A 24,441-nucleotide genomic window follows, 5' to 3' on the forward strand; every position below is an offset into this window, starting at 1 on the left:
GATTATGGACTTATTCAATTTTTCCAAATCCAATAAAAAGAAAAAAAAAAAGGAGGGAGGGACCTGATGGAAGGTGACTGGATCATGAGGATGGTTCCCCCATGCTTTTCTCATGTTAGTAAGTTCTCACGAGATCTGACAGTTTAAAAGTGTTTGGCAGTTCCCCACCCCCTGTCTCTCTCCTGCCACCATGTAAGATATGCCTTGCTTCCCCTTCACCTTCCACTATAATTGTAAGTTTCCTGAGGCCTCCCCAGTAATGTGGAATGGTGAGTCAATTAAACCTCCTTCCTTTATAATTATCCAGTACCAAGTAGTTCTTTAAAGCAGTGTGGAAATGGACCAATACAATGTCTTGTAAAAATTTTCGCCGGGCGCAGTGGCTCAAGCCTGTAATCCCAGCACTTTGGGAGGCCGAGGCGGGTGGATCACAAGGTCAAGAGATCGAGACCATCCTGGTCAACATGGTGAAACCCCATCTCTACTAAAAATACAAAAAATTACCTGGGCATGGTGGTGCGTGCCTGTAATCCCAGCTACTCAGGAGGCTGAGGCAGGAGAATTGCCTGAACCCAGGAGGCGGAGGTTGTGGTGAGCCGAGATCCCACCATTGCACTGCAGCCTGGGTAACAAGAGCGAAACTCCGTCTCAAAAAAAAAAAAAAATTAAAAAAAAATTTTCATTGATGTTTTTAGTTAAGATAAGCATTGTGCCAGTATCAAAGCATTTTATATTTGATGGAGTATGGTATATGTATATATACACATGCATATACAATGCATATACACAAACCAGACCCAAAAACATATTTGAATTTAATTGTTTATCAAGAATTTCCTGAAAACAACTGTCAGGGCAAAGTTTTTTTTTTTTTTTTTTTTTTTTTTTTTTTTTTTTTGAGACGGAGTTTCGCTCTTGTTACCCAGGCTGGAGTGCAATGGCGCGATCTCGGCTCACCGCAACCTCCGCCTCCTGGGTTCAGGCAATTCTCCTGCCTCAGCCTCCTGAGTAGCTGGGATTACAGGCACGCGCCACCATGTCCAGCTAATTTTTTGTATTTTTAGTAGAGACGGGGTTTCACCATGTTGACCAGGATGGTCTCGATCTCTCGACCTCGTGATCCACCCGCCTCGGCCTCCCAAAGTGCTGGGATTACAGGCTTGAGCCACCGCGCCCGGCCCTGGGCAAAGTTTTTAAATAATGTTTTCATTTAAATTTTTTTTTTTTTTGAGATGGAGTTTCACTTTTTCACCCAGGCTAGAGTGCAGTGGCAGGATCTTGGCTCACTGCAACCTCTACCTTCCGGTTTCAAGCAATTCTCCTGCCCCAGCCTCCTGAGTAGCTGGGATTACAGGTGCACACCATCATGCCCAGCTAATTTTTGTATTTTTAGTAGATACAGGGTTTCACCACGTTGCCCAGGCTGGTATCAAACTCCTGACCTCATGATCTGCCTGCCTCAGTCTCCCAAAGTGCTGGGATTACAGGCATGAGCCAGTGTGCCCAGCCTAAATTTTTACAAATCATATTGGGACTATTATATACATCTGCATACACACACACATATAAACAGCTCTTGAAAATATAAACAACTTTTGGTGAATCAGAAACTGGAGAATATCTGAAATAGAGGAAGCACTGTTATTAGATCATCTAAGGGAACCAGAAAACAAAACACAAGAGTCTGCACTGCTTTAAAAGGTGAATGCGACATAATAAGGGTGGCCTGGGCCTAGGGTTTGTCCCAAGGAGCAAGAGTGGGGACAGTGACAACAGTGAGATTGGTTGCTTGAAGTACAGTAATTTAACCTGGCACATCATCCTCCCTTAACCAGTTAAACAGCACTATTCTCTGCTTCCAGAAGGAGTAGGTAAAGCCAGGGACTGGTATTGTCCTAGGTGAAACAGGAACATCCCTATACCGGGGGCTAGCGGGCCAGGCATGCTGCAGCACAACAAACCTGCTACTCCTCTGTCTCTCTAAAAACAAATCAGAGTGTACATCAGAGCAGCACATCCTATTCCTGCACCTAAGCCAACTAGATCCAAAGTACTCTCCACTGTGAAACTCAACACACATCCAAATTACCAAACACTTCCAAAAAAGTTGATCCCCATATAATAGAAAAACAATGCTGAACCAACAGGAAATACTACAAAGGCAGTAGCAGAATAAACAAAACAGGAGTTCTGTTTAAGCATGATTATTAAGTCTGAATAGCATCCTCAAAATGATATGATGGGAAATAGCAAATCTCTAAACAAAATCAATTAGAGATTACAAAAATTACTTAAATGTCCTTGTGGAAACAAAATCTTTAACAGAGGGACTTCCATTTCTGGGAAAACGGAAGAGATGTCCTTTTCCCTGTTCTTCCCACCAAGTACAACTCAAAACCCTGAATGCTAAATATAAAACAGACTGGCTAGAGACCACAGGCCCTGAGGAATGACACAGTGGTGAGTTCCACAGGTTTTATTTATATCCCAGACTTGAAGCTAAAGAAGCTGGCAACCCTGAAATGCCAATAATCAGAGACAGGAAACAAAAAAAAGCCTAAAGAAAAGCCTACTCTCTATAGCTGAAGAAACAGGAAAGGGAGTCTAGCAAGACAGGAAACTGTTTTTATTTATTTTTTGAGATGGAATCTCCCTCTGTCACCCAGGCTGGAGTATAGTCATGTGATCTCGACTCACTGAGACCTCTGCCTCCTGGGCTTGAGCAATTCTGTTGCCTCAGTCTCCTGAGTAGCTGGGTTTACAGGTGCCTGCCACCATGCTTGGCTAATTTTTTATTTTTAGCAGAGACAGGGTTTTGCCATATTGAGGACTGGGCTCGAACTCCCAGCCTTCAGTGATGCCCCCACCTTGGCCTCCCAAAGTGCTGGGATTACAGGCGTGAGCCACTGTGCCAGCCAAGACAGGACACTTTTTTTTTTTTTTTTTTTTTTTTTTGAGACAGAGTTTCGCTCTTGTTACCCCAGGCTGGAGTGCAATGGCGCAATCTTGGCTCACCGCAACCTCCGCCTCCTGGGTTCAGGCAATTCTCCTGCCTCAGCCTCCTGAGTAGCTGGGATTACAGGCACACGCCACCATGCCCAGCTAATTTTTTGTATTTTTAGTAGAGACGGGGTTTCGCCATGTTGACCGGGATGGTCTCGATCTCTTGACCTCGTGATCCACCCGCCTCGGCCTCCCAAAGTGCTGGGATTACAGGCTGAGCCACCGTGCCCGGCCAACAGGACACTTTTAAATAATTCCTTTACTCCAGCCAAATGCCACAGAAAAATCTGTGGCCCCACCACCACCCCTGACATCAAAGGCCAAGTGGAGAGTCTAGACTTTTATCTTTAGAGGCAATAACAAGATGTCCAAACTTCCTGACCAAGTAGTCTCAGAAAAAGCCCAATGTGAAACCAGGGTTTTTCATCCTCATCAGGCAGTAATGAGCCCCTCCTGGCAAGTATGGTTTCAATGGAATGGAGAACCTGGACTTTCATACCTAATGAAAATATTGTTCAAGAAAGGAGAAATCACGAACATTCTCAGATGAAACAAAGCTGGGAGAATTTGTTGCCAGCAGACCTACCCTAAAAGAAAGGCTAGGTGGGTGCAGTGGCTCATGCCTGTAACCCCAGAACTTTGGGAGGCCATGGTGGGTGGATCACTTATGGTCAGGAGTTCAAGACCAGGCTGCCCAACATAGTGAAACCCCTGTGTCTACCAAAAATACAAAAATTAGCTGGGCATGGTGGTACACACCTATAGTCCTAGCTACTTGGGAGGCTGAGGCAGGAGAATCACTTTGAACCCCGGAGGCAGAGATTGCAGTGAGCCGAGATCATGCCACTGCACTCCAGCCTGGGTGACAGAGAGACTTTGTATCAGAAAAAAAAAAGAAAGAAAGAAAGAAGGAAGAAGAAAAGGAGGAGGAGAAGGAGGAGGAGGAGGAAGGGGAAGGGAAGAAGGAGGAGAAGGGGAAGAGGAAGAGGAAGAAAAAAGAGAGGCTAAAGAAAATCTGAGAACAGAAATTAAATATTCAACAAGGAATCTTGGAAAATCAGGACTGTAGAAGGAACACAGCAAAATTATGAGTAAAACAATGAACTTCCTTATCTTGAGTTGACTAAATTATATTTGACAATTGAAGCAAAAATCGTATCATTTTTAGGTGGTTTTCAGTGTATAGAAAAGAAATATTTAACTTGATTATAATTTGGGATGGGTAAAGGAAGCGAAGGTTTCTACATTTAATTCAAACTGGAAAAATGTCAAACCAGTAGGCTTTGTAAGTTATGTATACATAATGTAATACCTAGCAAAAGTGTCAAATATTTTGGCATTCCTGGGCCACACTGGAAGAATAGTCCTAGGCCACACACATGAAATACACTAACAATAGTAATAGCTGATGAGCTTTAAAAAAATCACAAAAAACATCTTATAATGTCTTAAGAAAGTTCATAAATTTATGTTGGGCTGCATTCAAAGCACAGACAAGCTTAGCCTAGAGCAACTGCTAAAAAAAAAAAAGGATACAAGTGATACACCCAAAAATAGTATAAAACACTTTTTTTTTTTTGAGACGGAGTTTCGCTCTTGTTGCCCAGGCTGGAGTGCAATGGCACGATCTCGGCTCACTGCAACCTCCGCCTCCTGGGTTCAGGCAATTCTCCTGCCTCAGCCTCCCGAGTAGCTGGGATTACAGGCACCTGCCACCATGCCCAGCTAATTTTTTGTATTTTTAGTAGAGACGGGGTTTCACCATGTTGACCAGGATGGTCTTGATCTCTTGACCTTGTGATCCACCCGCCTCGGCCTCCCAAAGTGCTGGGATTACAGGCTTGAGCCACCGGGCCCGGCCAAAAATAGTATAAATAAGAAAATGGCAGGGGAGGAAACCAACTCATCCCTTCACAAAAGCAATGAACAAACAAACAAAAACTGACAGAATCAACTCTTGAAAAATTTGGAACCCAGAGTAATCTACTTTTTTTTTTTTCCCAGGAGTCTCACTCTGTCTCCCAGGCTGGAGTGCAGTGGTGCAATCTCAGCTCACTAAAACCTCTGCCTCCCAGGTTCAAGTAATTCTCCTGCCTCAGTTTCCCAAGTAGGTGAGATTACTGGCTCCTACCACCACTCCTGGCTAATTTTTTTTTTGAGAGGGAGTTTCACTCTTGTTACCCAGGCTGGAGTGCAATGGTGTGATCTTGGCTCACCGCAACCTCCGCCTCCTGGGTTCAGGCATCTCTCCTGCCTCAGCCTCCTGAGTAGCTGCGATTACAGGCATGCGCCACCATGCCCAGCTAATTTTTTGTATTTGTAGTAGAGACGGGGTTTTACCATGTTGACCAGGATGGTCTCGATCTCTTCACCTCGTGATCCACCCGCCTTGGCCTCCCAAAGTGCTGAGATTACAGGCGTGAGCCACTGCGCTCGGCCCTAATTTTTGTATTTTTTGTAGACACAGGGTTTTGCCATGTATGCCAGGCTGGTCTCAAACTCCTGACCTCAGGTGATCCTCCAGCCCCGGCCTCCCAACGTGCTGAGATCACAGGCTTGAGCCACCATGCCAGCCAGAGTAATCTACTTTTCAAGGGCTTCAAGGAGGCTGACTAGATCTATCTAGTACTAGCTTCTTCCACAAAAAGGAACCAAATTAGCATACAGACAATCACACTTTGAATAGATCATCTGAGGGAGAACAATGGAATGCAACAGAGAAGTACTGGGAAAAACTGAAAGGAGGAGAGGCAGTCTGCTTGGCCAGGATAGTATGGGAGCCTGGAGAAGCTTTCTAATGCAGGGAAAGGGTAAATGAGAGACCCCCAGTGGTCCACATTCCCATCAATGGCTAATCTTAGCCAAAGGAAAGCCCCTCTACCCTCATGAGCCCTGAGACTAACATAGGTAGCTGCCTGAAGACTGAACAAGGGCATTGCTCCAGAGACGAAGTGTGCATGCTGGGTCCCACAAACCTTTGAGTCCTAAGTAGCCATAACATGGTACTATTTTGAGAGCCCAATCCCCACCAGAATCCATCTTGCCCTGGGGCCCAACAGGCCCTGCATCTCCACATCCCTGGAACCTCATTATATTTGCCACCCATAGCTACCCCAGCAGGGATGAGGCAGGAGCCACTAGCAGTGACCCCACTCCCCACAAGCAGAGCAGCAGCTGCATTTTCATGAGTGCTGAAGACAAATCCACTGCCTGCACTGGTCACCACCGTAGGCTTCTGCATGACCAAGAGGTGAGCAAAACATATTCCTCCCAGCCTGACTATGGCTGCTCCCACTTGAAAGCAACTGTGACGTCCCCAGTAGCACAGCTATAGCACAGCTGCTACTCCCCCTGCCCTGCCCCATGCATTCCACTGGTGGCATGGGGATAAACCCACCCCTGCCTACCATTGTCAGCACCTGTCAGCAGGCACCACCAGATGGCTCAAGGACAGGTCCCCTGGCCTGAGAATGCCATCCAGGGGTCTGGGAATCACCCAGCCCAGTTCACAACTGTTGGCACCTGAAAACTTCTCCCAGAGTCTGAGGTCAAGCCCACCTAACCTGCCACTACCACTACAGCTGGCACCCACCTGCACACAGCACCTGCAGACTTGGGCACTTGTCTGCCCAGCCCACTGCAGCCACTACCAACACCAGCATGGACTGCACAGGTTCCAGAAGGTTGTCCCACCACTACTAGTGGCATAGGCCACACAATTTAGCTGCACAGGGGGTTAGGGGGTCACCTAACCACCCAGCCCATTGCTCTCACTCCTGGCACTCAAGCAAGCCACCTGGAGGCCCAAGAATTGGCCACAGTGGCTCACACCTGTAATCCCAACACTTTGGGAGACTGATGTGAGACAAGCACTTGAGCCCGAGAGTTCAAGACCAGCATAGGCAACATGACAAGACCCCACCTGTACAAAAAGAATTTGTTTTTTGAGACAGAGTTTCACTCTTGTTGCCCAGGCTGTAATGCAATGGCTCCATCTCAGCTCACCACAACCTCTGCCTCCTGGGCTCAAGCAATTCCCTTGGCTCAGCCTCCAGAGTAGCTTGGATTACAGGCATGCACCACAAAGCCTGGCTAATTTTGTATTTTTAGTAGAGAGGGGGTTTCACCATGTTGGTCAGGCTGGCCTTGAACTTCCAACCTCAGGTGAACCACCCACCTCAGCCTCCCAAAGTGCTGGGATTACAGGCATGAGCCACCATGCCCGGCCACAAAAAGAGTAATTTTTAATTAGCTGGGTATGATGGCTCACGTCTGTAGTGCTAGCTATTCAGGAGGCTGAGGTGAGAGGACTATTTGAGCCTGGAAAGTTGAGGCTGCAGTGAGCCATCATGGCATCATTGTACTCCAGCTTGGGTCAGACTGAAACCTTGTCTAAATACAAAAAAGAAACAATCTGTCTAGACCCTTCTAACACCAGTGCCAGCATATACTACTCTGGGACCAAAAGACAGGCATGCTCAGCCCACTGCTGCCAACACTGGGGCCTGAAGACTGGTCCATGTGGCTGGCATCCCAGTCCCAAGTAAAACTTCACCACAGCCTACACTGACAACAGTACCCTAAGCCACTGAGGAAGTCGTAGAAACCACTGATACTCTTTGTAGTTGAAGCAATCACAAAGAGACTACACTACTTCATCCACCTAGAATCAAAGCCAAAGTGCCTATCTAACCAATGCCACAGAAACATCTTCAAGAAAAATTCCTCCCCATGAAAGCAATTCAACACATTGGTGACTATTACACCAGATGTGAAGATATCAGTGTAAGAACACAAGAAACATAAAAAAGCAAGAAAATATGACATAACCAAGGAACACATTAATCCTGACAAAAGATCCCAACTCAAAAGAAATTTTAAAAATCTGAAAAAATAATTCAAAACATTTATCTTCCTTTTATTTTGTAATGGGGTCTCACTCTGTCACCTAGGCAATCATGGTTCAGTGCAGCTTCAAACTCCTAGCCTCAAGTGGTCCTCCTACCTGAGCCTCCAGAATAGCTGGGACTACAGGCTCACATCACAACGCTTTACTTTTTGCTTTTTTTTTTTTTTTTTTTTTAATTAGGGACGAGGTTCTCCTTATGTTCCCCAGGCTGGTCTTGAATTCCCAGGCTCAAGCTATTCTCTCCCCTCTGCCTCCCAAAGTTCTGGGATTACAGGCGTGCGCCACTCTACCCAACCAAAAATACTTATTTTAAAGAAGCTCAGTGGGATACAAGAGAATAATGAAAACAAAACAAAGGAATTAGGAAAAAAATTCAGGATATTAATGAGATATTTACCAAACAGTTATCATTTAAAAAAATTCCGGAGCTGAAGAATTCATTGAATAAAATATAAAATACATTCAAAAGCTTCAACAATACACTAGATCAACCAGAAGAAAGACTCACAGAACTTGAAGACAAGTCTTTTGAAATTACCCTGTCAGACAAAAAAAAAAAAATGAATGAAGAAAAGCTACATGACACATTGGGACACTATCACGAGAACAAATATTAGAATTTTAGATGTTCCAGGAGGCGAAGAGAAAACAAAAGCATTGGAAAACCTCTTTAATGAAATAATAGATGAAAACATCCCAATTCTAGCAATTGAACATGCAGATTCAATTCCAGGAGGCTCAGAGATCTCAAAATAGACACAATTTTAAAAGATCTTGGCCAGGGACAGCAGCTCACACCTGTATTTCCAGCACTTTGAAAGGCCAAGATAGGAGGAATTCAAGACCAGCCTGGACAACACAGCAAGACTCTATCTCTACAAAAAATAAAATAATTAGCTGGGTGTGGTGGCACAGGTACACAGTCCTCGCTATGCAATAGGCTGAGATGGAAGGACTGCCTGAGCCCCCATTAAAGCTTGAGGCTGCAGTGAGCTAGGATCATGTCACTAACTTCAGCCAGGGCCACAGACTAAGACCCTGTCTTTTTTTTTTTAATTGTACTTGAGGTTCTGGGGTACATGTGCAGATCATGCAGGATTGTTGCATAGGTACACACATGGCAATGTGGTTTGCTACCTCTAAGACCCTGTCTTTAAAATCAAAATTAAAAATTAAAAAAAGAAATTAATTTCAAATATGATACAGGTAAGTTAAAAGAGAATAGGAAAAAAAGATACACCATGAAAACACTAACCATAAGAGTGGCATTACTAATATCAGAAAATGCCAGTTTCAAAGAAAATCAAACAGATTATAAAATTATACAAAATTATAAAAAGGGCCTGGTTGCAGTGGCTCACGCCTGTAATTCCCACACTTTGGGAAGCTGAGGCGGGTGAATCACTTGAGGTCAGGAGTTTGAGACCAGCCTGGTCAACATTGCAAAACCCTGTCTCTACTAAAAATACAAAAATTAGCCAGGCATGGTAGCACATGCTTATAATCCCAGCTACTAGGGAGGCTGAGGTAGTAGAATGACTTGAACCCAGGGGGCAGAGATTGCAGTGAGCCCTCAAAAAAAAATTATAAAAAGATCAATTCACCAAGAAAACATAATAATCCTAAATGCTATGCCACATATATCAGAGTTTCAAAATACATGAAGCAAAAGCTATCAGATGGGGAAGGAGAAACAGAAAACTCATTATAGTTGAGAACTTTAATAAATCTCTCATAGCAATTGGGAATGCTTTCAAAGTTATAAAGGGCCTGGGGTGGGGGGTGTAGGGAACAAATCAATGATGCTGTCATGAAAATGCAGCCTCAGGGAAAAGAAAAAGCCAAGGTTTATTCTTTCTGTGAAACAGAAGGGCTTCTGAGAATCTGTCATTTTCCCACAGCAGCCTCTTAGGGAGCACAATAAAGAGAAGGGTCTGTGGTGCGTCTTTTGTTTCATTTAATGAAACCTAATAAAATTCACAGGATACACAGAGTTTTCAAGAGAATTGTACTACTTGATGTACTACAAGCTTGAGCTTTCAGGGCAGAAACACTATAAGGCGAAAAAGGACCTTTGGACTCCCAAATGTCTACAAGTATGAGAGTAGTACTCAGTTGTAAACATGGGCTACTTTTTATGAAGAAAAGAAAAACTCAGGGTGACGCAGAACCAAAAGATCAGACGGCAGGGGAAGAGCCATAGAAAGTCATTCCCAAGGAACTCTAATCAAGGAGCTGGTTATGTGCACCTGGACAGATTTCAGAATTGTTATGGATTAGCAATTTCCTTTCATTGTTTTACCCATAAACCTTTTGAATCTGAATGCTTATTATTCTATACCTGTTCCACTATTGGATTTGGGTATGTCAAGGAACTACAGATTGAAGTTAGTTCACAATATTGTGGGTTGAAAGGACTCATACTCAAAGGAGTATATTCCAGGAACTGAACTGAAGGAGGTTTATCCACACGCAGGCTTAATTTTTTTTTTCTTTCCAACTTTTAGGTTCAGGGGGTACATGTGCAAGTGTGTTACATGGGTAAATTGTGTGTTGCAGGGGTTTGGTGTAGATTATTTCATCACCCAAGTAATAAGTGTAGTACCCAAGAGGTAGTTTTTTGATTCTCACTCTCCCATCCTCTACCCTTACACAGTCCTGTTATCTACTGTTCCTGCCTTGTGTCCATGTGTACTCAATGTTTAGCTCCCACTTATAAGTGAGAACATGCTGGTTTTGGTTTTCTGTTCCTGTGTTAACTTGCTTAGAATAATGGCCTTCAGCTCCATGTTGCTGCAAAGGATATTTTATTCTTTTCTGTAGCTGTGTAGTATTCCACACACATTTTATTTATTTAGCTAGATTTGATTTAGATAAGGTCCTAGACTTCAAATTGATGCTGTAATAGGATGAAATTTTGGAAGCCTGAGGGAAGCACATGAATGTATTTTCATGGGGCAGAATGTGAACAGTGGCTAGGAGGCAAAATGTGACAGACTGTATTTTTTAAGATGGATGCAATGGTATTTCCCATCCCACATGGTCTTCCACAGTATGTTCTTATCACTTTTCCATCAAGAGATGAACTCAAATTCCCCTTCCTCTGAATTTGGGCTGGGTTTAAGTCTCACTAGTAACCATTAAAATGCAGAAGTGATGCTGTCATACTTCCAAAGCTAGGTCAGAAAAAGCCAGCTTCCACTTGGTTCTCCTAGAATGTTCACTCCTGGGATGTCCATCTTAGAATAAACAAACCTTCTGTGAAAAACCCATGATCATGTAGGTGGTTCCTGCTGACAGTTCCAGCTAAGATTCGTATTTAAGTTGTCCAAGTCCAAAATTGAGGCATGAGAGAAAAGAAGCTTGGAAGTGGATATTCCAGCCCTACCTGGACTAGTCATTCAAATAATCCCAGCTGAGACTCTAGACATCATCAAGTAGAGAAAAACCATCCCTGCTATGTTCTCTCTGGATTTTTGACCAACAGAATCTATGAGCATAATAACATGGTTGTCTTATGGCATGAAGTTTCGGGTGGCTTGTTATACAGCAATCATCAGAACACTTATATGCTTCTCAAAAATAACTCTTGGAAAGTTAGACCAAAAAGTAATAAAATGGCTTTTTAGAGGGAATTGATGCAACAGATTGTATGGGACACAAACTGATGCAATATTTCTCTGAACACATTTTGTTTTATGGTTTTAATTTTAAAATCACAAAAACGTTATATAGTCTTTAAGAATAAAATTAAATCAAATAAAAATGGCAGTCCTTGAACACTGAAAATAAACAAATCAATCTAGCTCCAAATCTGGCTGGTTAGAACTAAGTAATTTCACTCCACATTCTTAGTGAATGATATTTGAAGGACAGAGAGAGATGCCAAGAAATCTTCAACTTCATTCAGCATTCATTTTTGGTGGTAATGCTAGTATTATGTTGTAAGTATTTTATACTGCTTATTTATAGATCACAGCACATACATTATTTCATTGTTAAAAATCAACAAGATTTTCAGGGGAAAAGCAAAAGTTGCAAGAATAAAATTAAACTTAAAAATAACGTGGTATTAAATTTGAACTCAAAGTATCAATATGAACTCATAGTTTTTATTTTCATAAGTTAAAAAATCTTTTAATTGAACTACAACAAACATACAGAAAAGCATAAAATGTACAACTCAACGAATTTTCACAAACTGACTACATCAGAGTAATCAGCACCCAAATCAAGCAAAAAACATTACTAGCACCTACAGAAACCTCCCATTGTTCTTTCCATCACTACCCCTTACTGCCACGTACCCCTTACCCCCCCGCATCCCCACCAGTATCCTGACTTCCAACTACATTAAAAAGTTCTCAATTTTTGTATTTCATATAATCATATAGTATGTCCTCTTTTACATCTGGCTTCTTTGGCACAACATTATGCTTTTGAGATTTATATATTAGTCATAGGTTGTCCATTTTCATTGCAGAATAGTGCTGATTCAGAAACTTTTATTTCTGCAGAAAAGCAACAGTTCTAAATTCAGAAAGAATAGATGACTTAAGAACATGATGCCAACATCCAGGGAAACATATCTCACATCCATCTTCCAATACAACTAACTACCTGGCATAAGGTCTGAATTTTTCACCTTTGCCATCGGCTGTTTTGGTTACAGCAGTTATCTGCTAAAATGGGTTCATAACCCAAACATACTCACAGGCATTGAGAGTGAGTTACATGGTAAAGAGTGCTTCAGATACACTAAGTTAAATGACATCGATTAAACTCTCATTACTTCATTATTTGAAGAAGCTTACATTTTATTTTCTTAAACTGATTAATTTTAATATGCAGTACTTAATATGCTCATTTAACCACAGAATGCTTTCAAAAAATACCATCAAGCATTAGTGTTTCCTGGGAAATGGTTTCAAATGCTATCAAGTTGCACAGTCCATTTCAGAAATGGAATATAATGATGTGATACACTGAATATCATGACTTCCCAATTATAGCAGCATATGCAGTTCATAATGGATGACTATAGTGAAATCACTGAAGTCTAACTGATATAATCATTTATAAGAATTCTGTATTAATTTTGAGAAGGTAATTTTAAAGTGTTGGGTTATACTTTTACATACATAAAATTCATTCCGTTCTTAATACACAGAAAGCTAAAAAAAGAAAACAAAATCAGCAAGAATTGAGATGACACTGGGCCTGAATCATACCTCTTTTACTATCATTACGATGTACTGAAGGTAGAATGCCTAAAGTCTAAATATATAATTAAAGTCAGATGGATCAGGTCCAAGATATTCCACAGAAATGATTTTCTCTTCTATACTTAAATAAACTGTTGGATACAATTTGCCACAGAAATTAGAATTACTAGATTTCTCTTCATATAAAAATTTCTAGATTTTGGTTTTGCCAGCCCTCCTCATCTAGTTCTTATAATCAGCTTTAGGTTAGTCTTGTAGAATAATAATGGTGGAAACATTTAGCAATTACCAATCCTTCAAAGATTTTACTTGTAAAAAAATAGATTATCACGGCCGGGCGCAGTGGCTCAAGCCTGTAATCCCAGCACTTTGGGAGGCCGAGGCGGGTGGATCACGAGGTCAAGAGATTGAGACCATCCCGGTCAACAAGGTGAAACCCCGTCTCTACTAAAAATACAAAAAATTAGCTGGGCATGGTGGTGCGTGCCCGTGATCCCAGCTACTCAGGAGGCTGAGGCAGGAGAATTGCCTGAACCCGGGAGGCAGAAGTTGCGGTGAGCCGAGATCGCGCCATTGCACTCCAGCTTGGGTAACAAGAGCGAAACTCCGCCTCAAAAAAAAAAAAATAGATTATCAGATTCTCTCTGAGCCTATTCTCGCTCAGGAGTCTGCCCGATTAAAAAAAAAAAAGTCAGATTCTAAATTATTCTTTTAGAAAGCATATCTTTTAACCAATTTAATTGTTTTGTTGGAGGGGGTACAACAGAGTTCTGCTCTTGTTGCCCAGGCTGGAATGCAATGGTGCGATACCCACTGCAACCTCCACCTCCTGAGTTCAAGCGATTCTCTTGCCTCAGCCTCCGAGTACCTGGGATTATAGACATGTGCCACCACACCAGGCAAAATTTCGTTTTTTAGTAGAGATGGGGTTTCTCCATGTTGGTCAGGCTAGTCTTGAACTCCTGACCTCAGGTGATCCACACACCTCAGCCACCGAAAGTGCTGGGATTATAGACATGAGTCACCAAACTTGGCCTAGCCGTCTTAATTTTTCCTTTACTTGTTGGTCTACTCAGGCTTTCTTCGGCATGTGAAGTCAATTTTAGCACATTTTTTTCCACAGAATAATTCTGGATTTTCACTATTTTAAAATACATGTATAGTGTATGTATAAATATATATACCCAGACACTATACACACACACACACACATATATTACATATAAACAGTATAGTAACTTATAACTTTAAAAATTCATAGCTGCCACTTTTATCATTCATATAGCCATAGCTGTGTAATCGTTCACATTTCTATTCTGTGATCAAAACTGCCAAGGTCTTGACTATGTTAGTACCCTTTAAAGAAACATACACAAAAAAACCCTTTGGCTAAAATCTGCTTTTCATTGTTTATACCAGTGCTGACAATAGAAATATGTGAGCTACATATATAATTTTAAATTTTCCTGTAACACATTTTTTAAAAACAAAAAAATGTGCTATTCATTTTAATGTATTTTATTTGAATCAATATGTCTAAAATATTTCAATATGTACTCAACATGAAAAATTGAGATATTTAACTTTTTTAAAATAACAAAGTCTTCAGAATCTTGTGTTTTACATTTAACACCATTTTAATTTGGACTAGCCACATGTCAGTGTTCAATTAACTTAATTTCAAGTGCTCAAAATGTTGCTATTAACTATTAGACAGTGCAGGTCTAGTCCATTAATTCCCACATTTAGCAGTAGTAATTGTTTTATTTTACTCATTCTTTAAACATATGAAGTGAGGGCTGAGCATGATGGCTCACGCCTGTAATCCCAGCACTTTGGGAGGCCAAGGCAGGCAGATTACCTTAGGTCAGGAGTTCGAGACCAGCCTAGCCAACATGGTGAAACCCCAACCTACTAAAAATACAAAAATTAGCCAGGCATGGTGGCACATGCCTGTAATCTCAGCTACTTGGGAGGGTGAGGCAGAAGAATGGGTTAAACCTGGGAGGTAAAGCTTGCAGTGAGCCAAGATCATGCCACTGCACTCCAGCCTGGGTGACAGAGCAAGGCTTTGTCTCAAAAAAAAAAAAAAATTATATAATATATGAAATGAGTACCATGGGTACTACAATACAGAGATAGAGAGGTGAACTAAATAAAATGTGGGCACACAATTTTAACTTCCTGAATACATTATAGTCATTGTCATCTAATTATAGTCATTATCATGTAATTAATATTCCAATCCCAATGTGTAGAGCTTTGGCAACATCCACAAGTTTTAATATGTAGAAATTTTTAAAAAAACTATTCATCTTAAATTGGTTATAACTTTATGGCTAATTTGATCTTTAAAAGAATATCATGGAAAATTTTAAATACACAAAAGTAGAAAGGAAAACAGAAACAAAACAAAAACCATGTAACTAAGACTTAGGTTACCATCATTTTGCCAAACTTGTTATTCACCCTCATTTTTCTTTTGCATGAAAAAGACATTCCAGATACATCATCTCCTCTGTATAAACTTCAGAAATTATCTCTAACAAATAGACTTTTACATAATCACAATGCTATTATCATACATAACAAAAAGTTTTCTATTATCTAATATGGTCAATATTCCCATTCTCCCAATTATTGTAAATATGTCTTGTTTTATATGTTTGTTCAACTCATGATCTAAGTAAAAACCACTCTTTCATTGCATTTGATTGATGTCTCAGGTCTGTCAATACCTAAGAGTTCCACCTTATTTCTCAAAATGCCATTTTATTGGTTAGGAAATCAGATCATTCCTCTTGTACAATTACTCTTATTTTAGACTTAATTGTTCCTTTTTGTGTCATGTAATTTACTCTTCCATTTCTTGAACTTTCTCTAAATGGGAGTTAGATCTTGAGGCTTAATTAAATTCAGGTTTAATATTTTTGGCAAGATGTATATATCTTAATGTATCACATTAGGAGGCAAATCATTTTTATTGTCTTTTTTGTGAAGTTATTATCAGTGGGTTCAGATGTTGTCAGTCTGATCTATTCACTAAAGTTCACAACCTTTCACTGAATGGTCTCAACCTCTAGATTTAGTATTTCATTATATGTTTCACAATAGCTTTTCTAATACAATTTTCTATTTCTATTATTCTTTCTGCATTCATCAGCTTGAAATTTTCTAATAAAGAACTTTACCTCATTACCTTCTGTTGCCTTGAAATACAGTTCATGCAGGAAACGCAGACTAAACGATTTTCCTTTCATTTACACATTTTCAGAATGAGGTGGTTTCCTCGAAACCTCCATGTGTATACTACACAGATGGAAGAATATGCAGATAATAATAGGTAAGATCAAAAGCTTTTCCACTTTCACTCCTTTAATAAAGTTCATTTTTAGGATGAATGTCCTAAAGTTTAACATAGTTTGAAAGGTGATGAAAGTCTTCTATATGTTCATTACCATATTCCTTCCTTTAAATAAAACTACCTATACTAAGTTAGTTTTGAGAATGAAGCAAAAGGGAGTCCTACATTCAAAAACCTTTCCTCTAGAATTTACTTCCTATGCTCAACATAAAATTCACAATGGAAGAGTTCTAATAATTATTAAGTTACATTATGAATTCGCTGATGGTAAGTAAGATGTGAATGTTGTCTAAATGCTTTTTTACATTCCTTACATTTGTATGGTTTCTCACCTGAATGAATTCTCTGATGTTGAATCAGTGATGAATGAAGTCTAAAGGACTTTCCACATTCCTTACAGTCATAGGGTTTTTCACCAGTATGAATACTTTGATGTTGAGTAAGTTGTGAAAGCAGTCTAAAAGTCTTCTCACATTCTTTACACTTATAGGGCTTCTCACCAAAATGAATACTCTGATGTTGAGTAAGCTGTGAGAACAGTCTAAATGCCTTTCCACATTCCTTACATTCATAAGGTTTCTCTCCAATGTGAATACCTTGATGTGAAATAAGTTCTGAGTAACGACGAAAGAACTTCTGACATTCCTTACATTCATAAGGTTTCTCACCGGTATGTATTCTCTGATGGAGAGTTAGATGATAGCCACGACTGAAAGTCTTCCCACACTCCTTACAATCATAAGGCTTCTCACCAGTGTGAATTCTCTGATGGAGAGTAAGTTGTTGCCGCACTCTAAAGGCCTTTCCACACTCCTTACATTCATAGGGTTTTTCACCAGTATGAAGTTTGTGATGTATTCGAAGGCCTGTACTACACAGAAAAGCCTGACCACATTCCTTACACTCATAGCACTTCTCAGCAATGTTATGTCTTTGATGTCGAGTAAGGTGTGCATACTGTCTAAAGGCCTTCCCACATTCCTTACATTCATAGGGTTTCTCACCAGTATGGATCCTTTGATGGAGATTAAGTTGTCCTCTAACTCTAAAGGCTTTCCCACATTCTTTACATTCATACGGCTTCTCACCAATATGAATTCTCTGATGTACTCGAAGGTCTGAGCCACATGTGAAGATCTTTCCACATTTTTTACATTCATAGAGTTTGTCAGAAGTATGAATTCTCTGATGTCGACTAAGGTGGGCACACTGTCTAAAGGCTTTTCCACATTCTTTACATTCATAGGGTTTCTCACCAGTATGAATTCTTTGATGGAAAGTAAGTTGTTGTCGTACTCTAAAAGCCTTCCCACATTCTTCACATTCATAGGGTTTCTCTCTATTATGATTTTTCTGATACAGAGTAAGAGACGTGAGTTTTCTGTAAGTGTACATTTTTTCAGAGGTGGCTTTTGTCACTTGCCTGAAACATACCTCATGAGGACTTTCTTGTCCTTCAAGTCCACAGGTAATTCTTTCCATTACCTTCCACTGAGATAAATTCATTTCATAAATATCTTTTTCTTGAAATAACTTTTTAGTGTCATATCTGGATTCCAAATCTGAAAGAAAACAAGACCAAAGCATATTTTCCTGTTCTAAACAAATAAGCAAATAAAAAAATTTATAATAGAAATCAATGACAAAAAAAAAAAAGAAAGCCCAATTGAAGTAAATGAGCACAACATATCTAAAATAGGTAATTTAAAAGAAGCTAAAAGGAAAATGATGACTTAAGACTAGATTATTTGGGTGCAGATCAAAGTTTGAGACTCCCCATTTAAACATTTTAAGTTCTCTTTGCAATTAGAACAAAGAGCAAATACTTTATCCTGAGTAACATAGATTGTTTACCACAAGGTATCAACTCAAGCCACTGTCCCCTTTGCTGTCCATGACCCTATGATACTTGTCTCCTTTTTGCTCCTAGAGTGTGTCACAATCTTTTTTTTTTGAAATGGAGTCCTGTTGCCCAGGCTGGAGTTCGGTGGCACGATCTTGGCTCACTGTAACCTAAGTCTTCCAGGTTCAGGTGATTCTCCTGCTTCAGCTTCCCAAGTAGCTGGAATTACAGGAGTGCGCCACCACGTTAGCTAACATATTTTTAGTAGAGACGGGGTTTCTCTAGGTTGGCCAGGCTGGTCTCAAACTCCTGTCCTCAAATGATCTACCCACCTCAGCCTCTCAAAGTGCTGGGATTACAGTCATGATCCACTGCTTTTCATTTCTTAGAGTTTTTTCACTGGCTATCAAATCTCCCAGGAATCTTGACTTGGGTTTGCTTGGTTGGGTTTCTTATCCACCAGGTTTCATTTTAAAAATCAGAAAAATGATCCCTGCTGACTTCATGTAATATATATTTGTTTTCTATCTCAGTCATTTATCTTTTATTTTTTATTTTTTAGATGGAGTCTTGGTCTGTTGCCCAGGCCCAAGTGCAGTGGTGCAATCTTGGCTCACTGCAATCTCTGCTGGGGTTCAAGTGATTCTCACGTCTTCGTCTTCCAGGTAGCTATTATTACAAGTGCCCACTGCCATGCCTGGCTAATTTCTGTATTTTTAGTAGAGACAGAGTTTCAGAGTGTTGGCCAGGCTGATTTCAAATTCCTGTCCACCTGCTTCAGCCTCCCACGGTGCTGGGATTACAGCTGTGAGCCACCATGCCCAGCTACTTATTTTTTCTTAACATTTTTCTCAATTATGTTGTTATTCATTAATTTCCTCATTTACTATTATCTTTATTTTCTTACCTTAAACTTCCCCAAGGGGAGAAACGATTTTTTACTCACCAGTGAATAAAGCCACAGTTCATGTTAACTGTGAATTAAATTCTCATAATTAGTTAACAATTATGGAATATGATGTCCTACCTCCAATCTTAAACCTTACTACGCTAATTAAATATTCTCTTTTTATCACTTCCTATAGAGATGGGAAACAAGCACAACCTAGGTTATCTCAGTAAAATATATAAATAGAAAAAAGTGATTTCTTTATCCTTGGCCATCCTTCCAATTGTGTCTCCAATTACACTTGTAGATATCTCCACTGCAGTTCAATTCCTACTTTGTGTAGTTGTAAGTGAACTCTGACCCCCGTCACAACCAAGGTAATGAGAGGCTCTAAATATTTATCTTCACTTGGGTTTACATAACTATGCACATCTATGTCACAGGGATATCTTCCCTAAAGTCCCTATAATGCCATTTGGGTATCTCCTAAAGAATATTTCAATGGTTTTCCAGGTGTAATGACAGATTCATACTAAAGTAAAAGACTATTAAAAATCTGAGCAAACAGATTTTTTTTTATAAATGTGTATGCTCTCAAAATTTTTACAAAAAGAATTCAATACTTTTTAAAAAGGAAAAGAGTTAGGGTTAAAGCAACATTATTTGTAATATGCCCAAACTGGAAAGAATCCAAGTGCTCATCAATGGAAGAAGGGCTAATAAATGATGGCATGTTAACATAACACAATACTATAAAGCAATGAAAATGAACAATCTACAACTACATGCAGCAAGGGCTAATCTCACAAACATAATGGTGAATAAACAAAACTAGACATAGAGCAATATATACTGTACAATTCCATTTTTATAAAGTTTAAAAATGATAATTAATCTATGGTGGTGTCAGGATAGTGGTTAGCCTTGGTGGGGAGGAATGATTGGAAGAATTCAGAAGGGGCTTCTGGTATCCTAGTAAAGCTCTATTTCTGAATCTGTGTGCTAATTAGATGGGTATGGTCACTTTGTGAAAATTCACTAATGATTTGTTCATTTTTGCGTGTATTTATATTTCAATAAGTTTACTTTTAATCACTAAAAAGATGCTAAAAAGCAACAATAATATAAATGGTGTGGGTAAAATGTGACCAGGGACAGGTAAATGAACAGAACAGAAAATACTGCAATAAAATCTGTTTCCCTCTCTCTGTCTCTGTCTGTCCACCCAAAAAAAGCAATACAGAACTATGGCAATTGTCTAGAATTCTGGGGATAAAGTCCATTTATGGCCTCAATAAGACAAATAAGATATGAGTGACATTAATAAAAGCATCATAAGTAGCTAAATAATGGTAGTTAAATAATAATTATGAAGTTATAACAAAGGTTAAGAGAAAGATGGTCATTTCAAAGGATTTACCTGCAAATTCAAAATTAAAACCAGTAATCTAAAAGGAAAGCCAGTCAAAAATCAAATTAAAGGCTAAAACAGTTATAAGAAAGTGAGAAAGTGTTACTGTTCACAGCATTAAAGTCCACACAGGCCAGGCGCGGTGGCTCAAGCCTGTAATCCCAGCACTTCGGGAGGCCGAGTGGGGTGGATCACGAGGTCAGGAGATTGAGACCATCCTGGTCAACATGGTGAAACCCCGTCTCTACTAAAAATACAAAAAAAAAAAAAAATTAGCTGGGCATGGTGGCGCGTGTCTGTAATCCCAGCTACTCAGGAGGCTGAGGCAGGAGAATTGCCTGAGCCCAGGAGGCGGAGGTTGTGGTGAGCCGAGATCGCGCCATTGCACTCCAGCCTAAGTAACAAGAGCGAAACTCCGTCTCAAAAAAAAAAAAAAGTCCACACAAACTGAGCACCATGGCTCCCAACTACTCGGGGAGGCTGCGGTGGGAGGATCACTTGGGATGGAAGGATTTGAGGCCAGGAGGTCAAGACCAGCCTGGACAACATAATGAAACCCCAATCTCTAAAAATTAAAAAATTTTTAAAATATTTAAGCCCATACAAATTGGCATAAGAAACAATGAACAATGGAAGAGGTAAGAGAATAAAGGAAGTGAGCAGACAACACACAAAATAAATAAAAGCATAAACAAATTAGGACAAAATGTCTGTGTTCACTAAGAATGAAATTAGAACAGGCTGTAAAATTTATCCTGTAAAATTTGAAGGTTTCCATTAAAAAAAAAAAAAATGGGCCAGGCGTGGTGGCTCACGCCTGTAATCCCAGCACTTTGGGAGGCCGAGGCGGGTGGATCACGAGGTCAAGAGATCGAGACCATCCTGGTCAACATGGTGAAACCCCGTCTCTACTAAAAATACAAAAAATTAGCTGGGCATGGTGGCACGTGCCTGTAATCCCAGCTACTCAGGAGGCTGAGGCAGGAGAATTGCCTGAACCCAGGAGGCGGAGGTTGCGGTGAGCCAAAATTGTGGCATTGCACTCCAGTCTGGATAACAAGAGCGAAACTCCGTCTCAAAAAAAAAAAAAATGGCTGGGCATGGTGGCTCATGCCTATAATCCTAGCACTTTGGAAGGCCGAGGCAGGCAGATCACCTGAGGTCAAGAGTTTGAGACCAGCCTGACCCTGACCAACATGGTGAAAGCCCATCTCTACTAAAAATACAAAAATCAACCAGGTGTGGTGGCAGGTGCCTGTAATCCCAGCTAGTCAGGAGGCTGAGGCAGGAGAATCGCTTGAACATGGGAGGCAGAGGTTGCAGTGAGCCAAGATCATGCCACTGCACTCCAGCCTGGCAACGGAGTGAGACTCCATCTCCCAAAAAAAAGAGAAAGGAAAACAAACAAACAACAACAAAAACACATTGCCAGTGTTGATAAAGTGAAATTGAGATGGCCATATATGACTCCCTACTTAAGTGACAAGCCAGATCAAGATCTTGGCATGCTGAACATTCTCAATTAGGAGGTGGCTCTATAATATACACAGCTGAGCTACATGCTACCAAAGAGTCAGCCATGTTTGTTTCCAAATTTGCCTATTCCAGTTCTTACTGCTGCAAGTAACTAAAATTATTAATTTTTAAAGATAATTATTTCTATGAAAACTAACTTGGATGTTTTGGAAGTATTGGCTATACATTCACATTGCATTTCTGTCAAAGTAGGCATGGGAGAGAAAATAATAAAAGACAGAAAACATAAAAAAATCAAGGATTCTGCCCTCAGACTGCTTCACAAATATCTTTATATTCCTGTTCTACTTCAAATAAGTTGAAACTGGAAAGAATAGCCTATGTTTCACATGTACTTCAATCAAGACAGAATGCACTAGACTTACACTGAAACAAAATGCTAAGCCAAACATCAAAAGATTGCACTATGATAGACAATTTTAATGTTCTACCTCCTAAAACATGTATGTAAAATATACAAGTGTTCAAAATTAATAAGCCAAATACTAGTTTGGATTCTACTGAATCAAAGAGTTTATTCTAGTAAACACTGCTAATGTGAAAACAAAACATTAGTCATCTTAGATCAAAATGAAAGAAGTGTTATTTCCATTTGCAGGGCATCAGCTTTAATTTAAAAAAAAAAAAAAAAAAAAAAAAAAAAACAGGGATAGGGTGTGGTGGCTCACACCTGTAATACCAGCACTTTGGCAGGCTAAGGTAGACAGATTGCATAAGCCCAGGAATTCGAGACCAGCCTGGGCAATATGGAGAAACCCCATCTCAAAATAAAATAAAATAAAAATAGGGAGGAAATTATCTTATCATATAATTCTCCCCAGAGGTATGCTGTTTCCAGAGGTATAATGTCTCCCCTACCCACCTTTTTTCTTCTGGCTGATACAAAATTATACAGAATACAGAATATTTATGACCAAGACAATTCTATTAAAATCAGGGATCTCAAAATGTTAAAACCCTATGACCACAAAATTATACTTCTGAAAATTAACACTCATCTAATAATATATAATCCATACTGAATTTCAAGAAAAAACTGAATAATCCTCATGTTCAGATGATAATCTACTCCTGTTTCAGCAAGGAACCAGACGCAACTGAAAGAAAAATATGTATTTTCCTCTCCACCACATTCTCCAATCAATCTATGTCTGAATTCCTACCATATGTGTGGTTTTCGTTTCTCAACTGGTTCTACTCTTTCCCATCTACTGAAGGTCACTGCTTACAAAACTATCCTCTGTCCACTTCATCAATGCTCCTCTCTTTGAAATCATTCTGGTGAGCCTATAAACATGCTGTAATACTTCACATCGTAAAATATATTCCCTGTATTCTATGTGTCTGCTTCCCTTTTACAGCAAAATTCATCAAAAGAATAGTTTAAATTTATTTTCACCACCATTTTCTTTTTAATCTCTCAATAACTCTAAAACAAACAAAACACCTTTATAACAGAGCATTTCTAACATATCAAAAAGTAGATAGAACAGCTGGGCACGGTGGCTCACGCCTGTAGTCCCAGCACTTTGGGAGGCGGAGGCGGGTGGATAACGAGGTCGAGGGATCGAGACCATCCTGGTCAACATGGTGAAACCCCGTCTCTACTAAAAATACAAAAAATTAGCTGGGCATGGTGGCATGTGCCTGTAATCCCAGCTACTCAGGAGGCGGAGGCAGGAGAATTGCCTGAACCCAGGAGGCGGAGGTTGCGGTGAGCCGAGATCGCGCCATAGCACTCCAGCTTGGGTAACAAGAGCGAAACTGCGTCTCAAAAAAAAGTAGATAGAACAGCATAATAAATCTCCATGTATCCAGCACCAACCATTAGCCCCAGGCCCAATCATGGCCTATGTATCCCCCAATCTACTTCCTTCATATTATTTGAAGCAAATCTTGGTATTACATCGTTTCATGTGTACATAATATTCATCTCAAAAAGCACATTTACGGGCCGGGCGCGGTGGCTCAAGCCTGTATTCTCAGCACTTTGGGAGGCCAAGGCGGGTGGATCATACGGTCAAGATATCGAGACCATCCTGGTCAACAAGGTGAAACCCCGTCTCTACTACAAATACAAAAAATTAGCTGGGCATGGTGGTGCGTGCTTGTAATCCCAGCTACTCAGGAGGCTGAGGCAGGAGAATTGCCTGAACCCGGGAGGCGGAGGTTGCGGTGAGCCGAGATCGCGCCATTGTACTCCAGCCTGGGTAACAAGAGTGAAACTCCATCTCAAAAAAAAAAAAAAAAGCACATTTACA

General features: G+C 40.2%; 1 protein-coding gene across 2 annotated transcripts in view; it reads right to left on the bottom strand.

Moving 5' to 3' along the window:
- Window positions 1–12,021: 12,021 nt before the first annotated feature.
- The window catches only part of ZFP30 (ZFP30 zinc finger protein), a 28,858-nt gene continuing 16,438 nt past the window's right edge, over window positions 12,022–24,441 (bottom strand). For both annotated transcript variants that reach the window (XM_074386463.1, XM_039465389.2), the window contains one exon: window positions 12,022–18,063. In XM_074386463.1, the coding sequence (XP_074242564.1) occupies window positions 16,742–18,063 (1,322 nt within the window). In that variant the 3' untranslated portion in view covers window positions 12,022–16,741. The remainder of the gene's footprint in view (window positions 18,064–24,441) is intronic.

Source organism: Saimiri boliviensis, chromosome 14 (genome assembly GCF_048565385.1).
Source record: "Saimiri boliviensis isolate mSaiBol1 chromosome 14, mSaiBol1.pri, whole genome shotgun sequence".
In the NCBI taxonomy this organism is placed as follows: domain Eukaryota; kingdom Metazoa; phylum Chordata; class Mammalia; order Primates; family Cebidae; genus Saimiri; species Saimiri boliviensis.